At 40.3% G+C, this 12,054-nt stretch overlaps 1 protein-coding gene across 3 annotated transcripts; it reads right to left on the reverse strand.

Annotated features, from left to right (window-relative positions):
* Positions 1–10,461: 10,461 nt before the first annotated feature.
* Positions 10,462–11,683, reverse strand: LOC100967471 (ribosome-recycling factor, mitochondrial-like). 3 transcript variants are annotated; one of them, XM_024927288.3, is made up of 3 exons: positions 11,162–11,683; positions 11,127–11,129; positions 10,925–11,066 (listed from the first exon to the last, which is right to left on the reverse strand). In XM_024927288.3, exons 1-3 carry the CDS (start codon positions 11,617–11,619, stop codon positions 10,925–10,927), a joined length of 603 nt encoding a protein of 200 aa, XP_024783056.1. In that variant the 5' UTR covers positions 11,620–11,683. The 3 variants fall into 3 exon arrangements, with proteins under 3 accessions (XP_008974983.1, XP_008974984.1, XP_024783056.1); XM_008976736.4 differs by lacking the exon at positions 10,925–11,066 and adding an exon at positions 10,854–10,916 and having other exon boundaries at positions 11,068–11,683; XM_008976735.5 differs by having other exon boundaries at positions 10,462–11,683.
* Positions 11,684–12,054: the final 371 nt, after the last annotated feature.

Genomic DNA, 12,054 nt, shown 5'->3' on the forward strand with positions numbered 1-12,054 from the left:
AAAGGATCTCTGCCTCTCACTGTTAGGAATGGGACAGGGAAAGAGAAAGACAGTGTCACTTGGCTGTCAATTCTTTCTAAAAGCTACCCTTAGGTCCCCTGCCTATTTATCCATGTCTAAAACAAAAGAAAAAAATGATAGAGTCCTGCAGGTGTGTTTCTCTACAGCAGTCACCTAAGCCCACATTACTTGTTCTTTTCAATCAAAAGGTAGTAATTTTCTAATCTCAAAGGAGAGAGGTACTTCCCCCCGACAAACAAAAGTCTAACTAACCATCTATTGTGTTTATTGGTGATCTATACACAATGGTTTCCTTAGCAACAGGGAACTAACAACTTGGTTGTTTGGTATTAAAATGAAATTCAGATTTCAGAAAGTATGTTCTAAAAGGATGCAGTATCTCATGCAGAATCATGCATTTGTCTAGTATTAAAAGAAGAAAATGCGGCTGGGGCTGGTGGCTCACACCTGTAATCCCAGCACTTTGGGAGGCCGAGGTGGGTGGACCACAAGGTCAGGAGTTCGAGACCAGCCTGGCCAATATGGGGAAAAACCTCATCTCTACTAAAAGTACAAAAATAAGCCAGGTATGGTGGTGGGCACCTGTAGTCCCAGATACTTTGGAGGCTGAGGCAGGAGAATCGTTTGAACCTGGGAGGCAGAGGCTGCAGTGAGCTGAGATCACGCCACTGCACTCCAGCCTAGGTGATAGCGTGAGACTCCATCTCAAAAAAAAGAAGACGACAAAGATGAAGACGAAGACAAAGAAGAAGAAGGAAGAAAGAAGAAAGAAGAAGGAAGAAGGAGAAGAAGAAAATGGAATGTACTTGAAAACAGATATTCAAAGTGATTTTTGTTAATATTGCCAACCTCTAGCCTAACAAAAGGGCACACATTTCAAAAAATTATGGAGAAAATTTAATTGAAAAAAGTTTAGTAACTAAATGAATTGTTGACTGACAATCTTCAAAACAGCTCAATTTGTCACAGAAAAAAATGTACCCCTTTTTTCCCACATCATATTCACTCATTTGAAAATGGAATTGAAAAGGGAGGGAAACAAATGTTTGGTTAGTACCTGCTAGCTAGGTGCTTCCACCTATATGATCTCTTTTTAATCTAAAGATTGCTTTCATACCATAAATTCAACTTAATCATTTTCTCCTGTCTCCAGGCAACATGTTTCCTAATGAACACACTTTGTTTTGGTGGGAAAAAGTAGGGGTCAAGTGTAGCCAATCCACTGGGTGACTTTGTTTTGATTGGATCCAAGGGTGGATGCAAGTCTGGCAGCAGTTGAGGCAGTTGGAGCTCCAGGGACCAACAGCCAACATGGCCAGTGCTGCAAGGCAAAGTCATGTTGACCTCAGGCACAGGATGCAATAACGTCAGAGTAGCTTTAAGTCTAATGGCTGTGCCAAAGCTTGGTGCTGTGCTGATGATACCTTAAGATAGAACGGATGGAAATCAACCTTCTGTCTTCCAAGGCTTCTGCTGGAACCTGGAAGTGGTAACTGAGAAATGCGTTGACTGTGATACATAGAAATGTGTTTCAGATGAGAATCCCCTTTGCTTGCAAATATTTATTTTTTTTCAATTAGTGATCATATCCAGAAAACCATGATCATGATACATTTTACCAAATATATCAATTCCTAAATGCTGGGAATTCATACTTACCTCAATATTGGGAGAGGCCTGCAGACCAATTGTGCTTTCTCTGATTGTGTATCTTCTTTATTTTCTTTACAAGAAAGCTATTATTGGGGAAATTTATTGCAAATCACTCTTATTTTAAAGGGAAAAAATTGGCTTTTTCTTCACCTGGTCAAATTCAATAGGAATCATTGTTATAATCTTTATTCTGTGTGAAGTATCTGGGGCAAGAGTATCCATCCAAAAGCAACACTGAGGCCCCTCTCTTAACTTTGCTCTGCCTAGTGTCCTAGGTCTCCACATGAAATTGTAACTTGTCCTTCAGCACTTAATTATACCTTCCTTCTCAATACTTGTTTTATCTTGCAAGGAAAATTATTGCTAGCAATAAATTTTAAAATGCTACCATGCATTTAAAAAGCAACGTTTTGCCAAAATGAAATCGAGTTTTTTAGAGTCGGACAGTTCTGGATTTTAGCCATTTTATTCATTTCATGAACTTAAGTAATTTAATCTCTGACTCTCAGTTTCTTCACCTGTAAAGGGGGAAAATAATATTTTACCTCACAGGTTGTTACGAGGATTAAATGAAACAACGTGCATAAAGAGCTCAGCATAGTGATGAGTATGTACTCAATATGATGTTAGGTATTAAAATACCAGTAGTAATAAATTTTACATAAGAAAAAAATGTATCTTTTTTTTTTCTATTTTGCCCTCCATTGTAGCAAAGCCAAAAGAACAATGAGAATCAACTACAGGTGTCCACATGTCCATATTTTCTCATGTTCCTCAAACTCACAGCAAAGTATCCCCTTCCCTATACCTTGGAAATTTACTCTAAACTGATTCTGACTCAGACTTTCATATTTGGACATGAGTATGATGCATGGCTCTAGGCTTAACCATTCAGATACATTAGGTGCAGTCTAGGGCATTAATACTGAAATACAGGTATAACAAGCATGGATTCCTCTGGTCACAGGCTCAGACATGCTAATTTTTTAAAAAGGATCTTTCTCTGAGCCACCATTCTGTTTAACGCAAAAAATTTAAGCCAGTTATGTCCAGATCAGTTTAATAACATCTCGGTTAGTTCAAATTGAATCTTCAGTCATAATCACTGATTTTTCCCCTTTGTTTTAGTCCTTCCTTCCCCAGAATCAATGATTTGGGTATGTTGGGGAGGTAGAGAGGCAACTAAAGAAAATGGCATTGTGTTTGCTTTCCTTTCTTCCTATTCCGGATGTAACCCATCTCATTTCATCCTAGGCACACATGTTGCACAATACTCCCTTGAATGGTACATCAGTTAACATTTGCTGTTTAACAAACCACAGCAAAACTTACTAGCTTAATATAACAACCATTTATTTAGCTTACAACTTTGTGGGTAAGTAATTTGGGCTGAACTCAGCTGGACTCACTTATGCATCTACAGTCAGCTGGCAGTCAAGGACCTCACTCACATGTCTCTAGATTGGCTGTCTGTCAGCTGCGATGAGAGTAACCAGACCACATGTCTTTCATAATCCAACAGGCTAATCACAGAGTGATCAAGAGTCCCAGTAAGAGCAAGGGAAGGCAAACCCCAATATGTAAGCACTCCAAGCTTCTACCTGCCATTACATTTTATATTGCTTCATTGGCCAAATCAAGCCACATGTACAAGTCTGGAGTCAATATAAAGGGTGCTGCCTAAGAGTATAGAAACAGGAAGACATGAATAAATTAAAAGCCATTACTGCAACAGCCTCAAACAAATGGACATTGCTTGTTTTATGGATATTTAGCTCCAACTCAGCTCTCTTGTGCTGGTGAGCCAGTAAGGGGTATTACATATTCCAATCCATGGCAGAGACTGTCCAAACCATATGCACAGTCCTCTTATTCTGGCTAAAGATGTCTTAGAAACAATTGGTTTTCTTTGTCCTTCTCTCAAGTAACTTCCTCATCAAATTCAAAGGACCACTGTACATTTTCATATGGCCTCCTATGTCCCTGGAGGGTTCATACAACTTAATGGTAGGGAGTTAGCAAGTATTAAGAATAATGGAGGCTTATCTCTAGCCTTTTCTTATCCAGACCTGCCACACCACATAACTCTACTATAAGACTGCTGCACTGAATGAAAAAGAAGTAGATTGCTTGACCAGGCTTCCCAGCTTACTGGTCTCCACCTAGGCTGTAAAACTTAAGTCCTTCCTTCTTTTGATTTTTCCAACTTTTAAGTGGGGATTTCCATCATGTTTTACTATCCCTGAGATTTAGCTCAACAGCATTTGGGGGCAGAGTACAGAAACTCCCAAATTCATGTATGACCCTCTACCTCTTTAAAAATCATCTCCTCTTATCATTCTCTGCTTGAAAGTTCTCACCTTCATTCTTGGAGCTCATTGTAATAACTACCCCTATGAATTCTGAATCTTTACACATGAGAGCCATTATTCTGGATGTACAGTTTCTGATCAAATACTTAGTTCCCCTCTGAATTATGCCATAACCAAAGGTAGAGATTCTACAGGATTCAGATGAGCCTTGCAAAGGCCTTGCATAATTTGTGGAGGGGAACCGTTGGGGGAAACTGCACTGAAAAATCTAAATGCAATGATTTACTAGGGAGAGAAATGAAGAGGCATAATATCTTGAAGTATTAATGGATGGGTTTTCATTCCCTTTTTACCCCTCATTACCCCTCAACATTTCCCATTAAAATTAGACCTTGAGGCTGAAACTTATTACCTCAGGCAAGGGCCCAACACATAAAACAAGGAGTCATATTCTTGGAGTTTACTTTAAAATTAGACCTCTGAAACCCTTAGCAGAGCCACTGTCTCAAGAGAAAGCTTTGCATTATAAAAGCCAAGATTTTTGGAAAGAAAAAGGTTTGGTTTTCAAAAGTTTAAAGACATAGTACAAAGACTAAGTAAGAGCCTAAAAGTTATCCCATAAACAAGAGATTTGGAAAGAACATATGATGAAAGAAGACTCTCCCTTCTATATCCAAAATGAAACTAAGTTAGATTGGCTGAGGAGGGGAAGAGAATTGAGACTAATTTCTTGGAAGGGGATGTGATCAGAATCTTAGAAATATTCGGGGCATATTGAGAGCAGAGCCTCATGCTTTACTTCCATGACAAAGCCCAAGAAGCTAGCAAGCCTTACAAAAATGGTGTCCAGACACATCTAGATAGAAAAGAGCAGAAAGTCTCTCAAATCTTCTAAGACCCCAAAGGGTGGGTAGTTATGCCAAAGTTATCTGTGCCCTGAAGAAGACTACAAATGGTTAAGAGATGAGTAGTGGGCTAGAAGAGGCCTTGTGATTTTAACAAGGAAACGATGACAATGAATTCCACGTTGAGAGCGTAATATGTAGGTCTGTTAGGACTGTGGATATTAGGAAGTAGACCAACCACCCAAATATAATATGGGCTAGGTTTCCCTCAGACACCCACAGAGAGCAGAGAATAATCACGGGAAAAATACTCTTCTTCTCATTTTAGTACTTAGATTCTACCCCATAAAATAAGAAGGAAGAGCAAAACCTTGATTTTACTGAGTTTTTACCTGAAAAGAATGTTTAATCATCAATTTTATTAACAGTATCTTGAATTGTCAATATTAAGATTTCTGAAACTGCACAAAATAGGGTCTTCAACAGTAATAGAAAGGGAGAATCTCATTTTTATACACTTGACTTAGGCTATGAAAGTCTTACCTAGGACAGGGTGTATTTGTTTCCTATTGCCACGGTAGTAAATTAACACAATTTTAGTGGCTTAACACAACAAAAATGTATTATCTTGTAGTTCCAAAAGTCAGAAGTTCTAAAATCAAGGTATTAACAGGGCTGCATTCCTTCTGGAGGTTCTAGGGGAGAATCTGTGTCCTTGCCTTTTCCAGGTTCTAGAGACCAATTGCATTACATGGCTCATAGCATCTTCCTCCATCTTCCAGCAGCATAGTATCTTTAACTCCTCTTCTCTTCCCGTCTTCTATTTCTCCTTCTCCTTCTTCTTCTCCTCATCCTCCCCCTCATCATTATTCTTCTCTTCCTCCTGCTTTTTCTGCTCTCTCTGTCTGTCTCCTGCATCTCTCTTTCCTCTCTGCTTCCAACACCACATCTCTGTAACTCAGACTCTCCTGCCTCCCTCGCTCTTAGAACTCTTATGATTACACTGGGCCCACTCACATAATTCAGGATAATCTCCCCAACTCAAAATCTAGGGGACATATTCATTCATTCATTCAGCCTTCTTTATTGAGTGTCTGTTCAATGTCAGGAGCTGTTCTAGGGGTTGGAGATGCCATGGTGAACAATACCAAGTAGTCTGGAGTAGGGGCTCTCAAACGTCAATGTGCATTTACGTGTGTATTTATTGTCTAATAAAATGCAGATGTCAGGGCTGTGCTAAAAAGACAGATTCCTGAGCCCCTCCCTCAGAGATTCTGGTTCAGAGGGTTTGGGGCAGATCAGGAATTTGCATATCATAAATTGTAAATGTTTAAAGTGGGAATGTTCTTGTGAAAATGGCTCACTTACAAAGGAGAGCTCATCATGGTGGTAATGGCATACAAGAATCTTCAAAGCTAATCACTTACCATCTGTCTTCATTTCTGCTGACCCACCCCATGAGTTAGGTCATACAAATTACAGTGAGACTCATTTTATGCAGATGCTAACATACCTACTGTCTCCATTTGGAATTCCCATGTGAACACTTGTTAATTTTAATCAACACTATAAATCTTGTATCATTATCTGCTTATTTATTTCAATAACTCTTAAAGGAGTCTAGATTGGATAAGGAAGTAAATAGGTGACTAGTCTCTACATTAGAAGATACTTCTCATGGTTTTACTTACAAGGCAAGCTGATAATTTGTGCTTTTAACTATGAAATAAAAGACAGATTATGCTTTATTATCTAAAGGTCTCCTTTGTGTTGATAGCCAGGGCACTGAGGAGTTTGACATCTCTAAGTCAGCATGGTCCACTGACAAACTCTTTTAAGGAAAACTGGCCCACACACAGCCCCTGTTTCATTGACAGTGAAGCACATGATTTCACCTTCCTACCTACAGTATTTGGACCAGAGATGCATACCCTAACCAGAGTAGTTCAGCCATAGGCTTATAACTGACCAACAGCATGGCCTAGCAAAAAGGAATCAGCCCTAAAAGAGATTAACTAAGCCAATCATATTTCCTTTCTTAATAGTTTAAACAAAAAGTCACAGAGGAAAATTGCAAGTTAGCTCTAGGAGCTGAGCTGAAAGGTCATTACCAAGGCAGATACAGGTTTTGTGCAATGTAAAGCTTATACCATTGGAGCAGAGTTGAAAAACTTTTTGAAAAAAAGAACACAAAATTTAAAATTAAGCACAAGGCCTTGGAAAAGGCCCATGCAAATGAGGAGTCATGAAGCTTAAGTTCATTAAGTAACGGTAGACTACAGCCAGCCCATATCCATTTAAATTTTCAGAAAGTTCACAAGCTTGTTGATGTCATATTGGTAGCTTCAAATCAGCCATGGTGGGAATATTCAAGCCACAGAAATCAGCAAGTATGACAAATCAGGGCATTTTCCCTCTCCCCAAGAACTAGTTGTAAACATTTACCAGTATGACACTTCATTAGCTTATTGTTAGGAAATCCACCTCTGGTCATTAGGTAGCTTTGGTTGAGATAGTCTTTAGAATATAAAAAAGCAGGTTATATAGATTTAACAGTAGAAAAGTAAGGGAACACCCATGTGAAAATGTGTTTTTGGTAGAGCTGGAGGATTTTGAAGGTTTCAGTAGATAGAAAAATGAATAAAATGGCAATTTCAAAGAGTAGAAAGGCAAATAGGTAAAGATAGTAAAATATCAACAAGCTTGAAATCAACAATCTTGCAAACTTTCTGAAAATTTAAGTGGATATGGGCTTGCTGTAGTCTACCATTACTTAATGAACTTAAACTTCATGGTTCCTCACTTGCAAGGACCTTTTCCAAGTCCTTGTGCTTAATTTTAACTTTAAAATTTGAAGACATGTATAACACAAAGGATGAATTATTGAGGGGATGGTACCCCATTTACCATGATGTGATTATAACACATCGCATGCCTGTATTAAAGTATCTCATGTACCCTGTAAATATATACACCTATTATGTACCCATTTTATTTATATTTGAGGACATGAATTTAAAGGGAGGCCAATAAGTATGTGGATTTGCTTTCTATTGATGCTGTAACAAATAACATAAATTTATCCCAGACCTCTGTAAGTCAGAAGTCCATCATGGGTCTCACTGTGCTAAAGTCAAGATAACATCCTGGGCTGCCTTCTTTTCTGGAGGCTCTATCTAGGAAAGAATCCATTTCCTTTATTTTCCAGCATTCCTTGGGCTGCCTACATTCCTTGGTTCTTGATCCCCTTCCCTCATCTTCAAATCCAGCAGTGGTGGGAGTCCTTCTCATGTCGCATCTTTCTACTATCTTCTGTTGTTTTATCTCTTTATAACCACAGTGGAGAAAGACTCTTTACTTTTAAGGACTCTTGAAATTAGATTGGGTCCACCTGTATGATCCAGGATAATCTTCCCATCTCAAGGTCTATAACTTTAGTAACATCTGTAAAGTTCCTTTAGTCATATAAGGTTACATATTTACAGATTCCTGGGATTAGGATGTGGACATCTTTTTTTTATCATTTCCTCTGTTTATTAAAAAACCCTGCATCCTTGAGAAGCACATTTGCAGTGAGTGGGGGATTTCGGCCACTCATGAAAGACTGTTGCAAAGCCCCTGTCATGTGGCTTACCCCAAAAGAGGCTCCTTAATTGCTATATCTATCCCTGCTCTTCCCCCAGCTGACTTCTGATCATGTGATGACCACTTAGGGCTGGTGAATGGGGTTAGAGGACAGGTAAGTGGGGCAGGAGACTGTGTTAGTTTAACTTTGATCCAATTTTGACCTTGAATCCTCACTGCAGGTTTCACTAGTATAAGTAAAGGGAGAAGTGCAACCCTTATTACCTCCAGCACAGGAGAGAATCTGGAGGAAGTCAAAGAGCAAAGAGAAGTTGGATGCTGCTTTGAAAGAACCCAGCCAGGCCTTGCCACCACCAAAGTGGGCTCCATTCTGAAAGCAGACACTTTGCAGAACTGGAATGAACTTCCTACTTTTCCACCCAAGAGATTATTATAGATAGCAATTTAGTTCAGTGCACTATGTACCCCCCCAAAACAGGGGTCATATCTTATCCATTTTTGTATTGCCAGTACATAGTACAGTACCTGACAAACAATTGGTGCTCACTAAATGCTAATGAAGGCAGCAGGACACAGTGGTTCCTTCCAGATTAGTGACGTGCTGAGAGAGTGTGAGCCCAGAGAGGGCATGGAAGCTCCACACTCTCTCCCTCTCCCTCAATCTTGCCCTGTGTACCTCCTTCATTGGGCTGTTCAGCTGTATCTTTTATAATAAACCGGTGAATATGTTTCCCTGAATTCTGTGATCTGTCCTAGGAAATTAACTGAACCCAAGGAAGTCAAGGACTCTAGTTTGTAGTTGGTCAGTCAGGAGTATGCGTGGCCCAGACTCGTGACTGGCATCGAAAGTGTTGGCTGTCTTGGGAGGTGGAGCACTCAACCTGTGGGATCTGACACTATTTCCAGGTAATGTCAGAACTGAATTGAATTACAGGATACCCAGTTGGTGTCTGCTGGAGAATTGCTTGGTGTGTGGGGGAAACAAACTCACACACCTGGTCACAGAAGTGTTCCATGTTGAGTGTGAAAGTGTAAAAGGAAAAAAACAAATTTTTTTTCCTTTTACATTAGCACATCAGGCCTCAATTTGAATGCCAGCTCTGCTACTTGCTAGCTGTGTAACCCTGGACAAGAAACTTCACCTCTATGTAAATGACACTGACAATGAATCATGAAAACCTTCTATCACTTATCAGCTTTGCTTTGTTACTTTGGGCAAGTTATCTAATACTGTCAAGACTTAGTTTTCCTATTTGTAAAATGGAGACAATACACATCTCTTAAGTTTACTGTCAAGATTATAAATAATGCCTAGAACTATACCTAACTCATAATGGCTATATTAGGAATGAATGAATGAATAAAAAATAATTGGAGGGAAAAAACCTAACAACCCAGTATCCGAAGATAAGCCACAATAAACCACTTGTCTGTCAACAATGGGCAGGCCCTGGGGGAAAGGTGTCTCACTACCAAGTAAATGTTGAGAACAAGTACAAGAGTGGAAAATGATAGAAAGAGAGTGTTAAGACCAGAAAGAAGAGAAGTCCGCATTTGCTGGGTAGCTACTATGTGCAATTTATTCACAATATAACATATGACTGCCTACTATGCTCCAGGCATTACACAAAGTTCTGGGGATACACAGGCTAATTAAATGCAAAAAGAATACTTAGAGTTCGTACAAAGCAGTAGACTGTGCTATGAGAGCCGGTAATGAGGGTCCTACGTTAGAGGGGAAAGGAAGACCCCAGAGGATGTGATATCCAAGACAAGGCCTGATGATAAACAGGACTGGCCAGGTAAGGAGGGGAAGAGAGATCCAGGCAGAGAAAAGAGCATGTGTGAAGATGACTCACAGGCAAAACTACTGTTCTGGGTGCTTCACATACAGATCCTCAGTGATCATCAATCCAGACCAACTCTTTTCTTTCCTTTGTGGTTGTTATTCCTTCCAATTTATTTAGATTTTATTGTTTAGTGAAAATGGGCCTCTAGTAAAGTGTCCAGTCACAGGTGAAGGCCAATATCAGCCCAAGCAGAGTTTTAAAATGGGAACAGAGCCTAATTATTTGAAAAGGAGGCTCCTAAGATGAGGAGCAGGTGGTACTAAGCCTGCCAATGTCCTCAGTCTCTTGGTGACATCAAGTCAAAGCAAATGCCTGAGTAAAGGCCCTTTGCCAGCAGCAAGTATTTTCTGAGAGCCACCCACGTCAGAAGGCCCAGAGCAGAAGGAGGAAGAGAATGAACAAGTCTGAGTGTTCCACTGGAAGGCTGGGCCTCACAAAGACAGCCTTCTGTCAGCATGGTGACAGTCTTCTGTGTGGATGGGGGAGGGAGAGAGGTCCCAATGTGCCACCCATGGGATCCAGCAGAAACTGGGCTCTGAAGTATTGCTGGCCTGTAGTGGACTTTCATCCAAGGAGTTCTTTGGTCTTCACTGCCAGATGCCTGTACAGTTCTGCCACTGTGTCATCGGCCATTTGGCTGATCTGTTTCTCTGTTAGCCTAATGGTGTCCTCCGAGACTGTATCCTTGGATTTCTTCAGCTTGTTCATTGCGTTGGTACAAACCTTCCGTAAAGAGTATTTGGCCTTGTTGGTGTTCTGTTTGGCCAGTTTCACCAGCATTTCTCTGTGCTCTCTGATTACTTGGGGAATGGGTACCCGAATTAGTGTCCCTTCCACTTCTGGGTTCAGATTCATTCCACTTTCTCTTATAGCCTTGATAGCTGCAACTGTACACTCTGGGAAGCTGGCCATATTCACCAAAATCAGCTGTGGCAACTTCACGGAGATCTGCCTAATCTGGTTTAAAGCAAGTTTTCCATCAGCAGTTACCACAGCAATCTTGTCAAGGGATCCTGGTGAGGTCCTTATATTGAGAGTCTTATTGAAATTATCCTTGTGTGCTTCTATCACAGACTTCATTTCTTCATTCACCTCTTCCAAGTTGATTATATCCTCAACAAAGGCAGCACTAATATTCACTCTGGTTTGGGACTTTCCTTTCCCTTTGGCTTTGGCTTTCTTGGTAGCAAAATGGTGGACTGGTACAGCTGAATAGGCCACGTATTGCCTATGGCCATGTTGTCTTTCATACACTGTCTTCAGTGTAACTTCTGAAACGGGTCTGATAGAGGCTGCAAGATAATTGCGAAAGGCAGGGTGGACCATGTGGGAGCACTTTAATCCCAAGGCCATGACTGAAGACAATCCTTGGAAACATCCACAGCTATCGCCCAGGTTACTAAGGAAAGACTTGTGTGATGGCAGGATGTGGACATCTTTAGGGGGTGTTTTCCTGCCTCACATAGCATCATTGTGTATTTTTTCCCAGTAGTGTTCAGCTATACATGTGCAGTCCTGAAACTGGCAAAGGACAGGATATTAACAGGGTTTGGGTTTTGCCAACAAGTACAGCTGAGAGAGATGTGCAAGAGTTGAAGAGGTGTGCAAGGAAGTGACTAAAATGATCATTAAAATCAAGATTTTAGAGGTGGTTTGTTCAGTTTTTGGTAACAACAGTTCAAAGATATGACCCTGAAAATGGGTAGATCAGGTAGATCAGGAAAAGATCATTAGAGATGAGAAAGTCGAGGAACTGAAGAGCCAGAATATTGTATGAATCATCCATAT

This window comes from Pan paniscus, chromosome X (genome assembly GCF_029289425.2).
Source record: "Pan paniscus chromosome X, NHGRI_mPanPan1-v2.0_pri, whole genome shotgun sequence".
Taxonomy (NCBI): domain Eukaryota; kingdom Metazoa; phylum Chordata; class Mammalia; order Primates; family Hominidae; genus Pan; species Pan paniscus.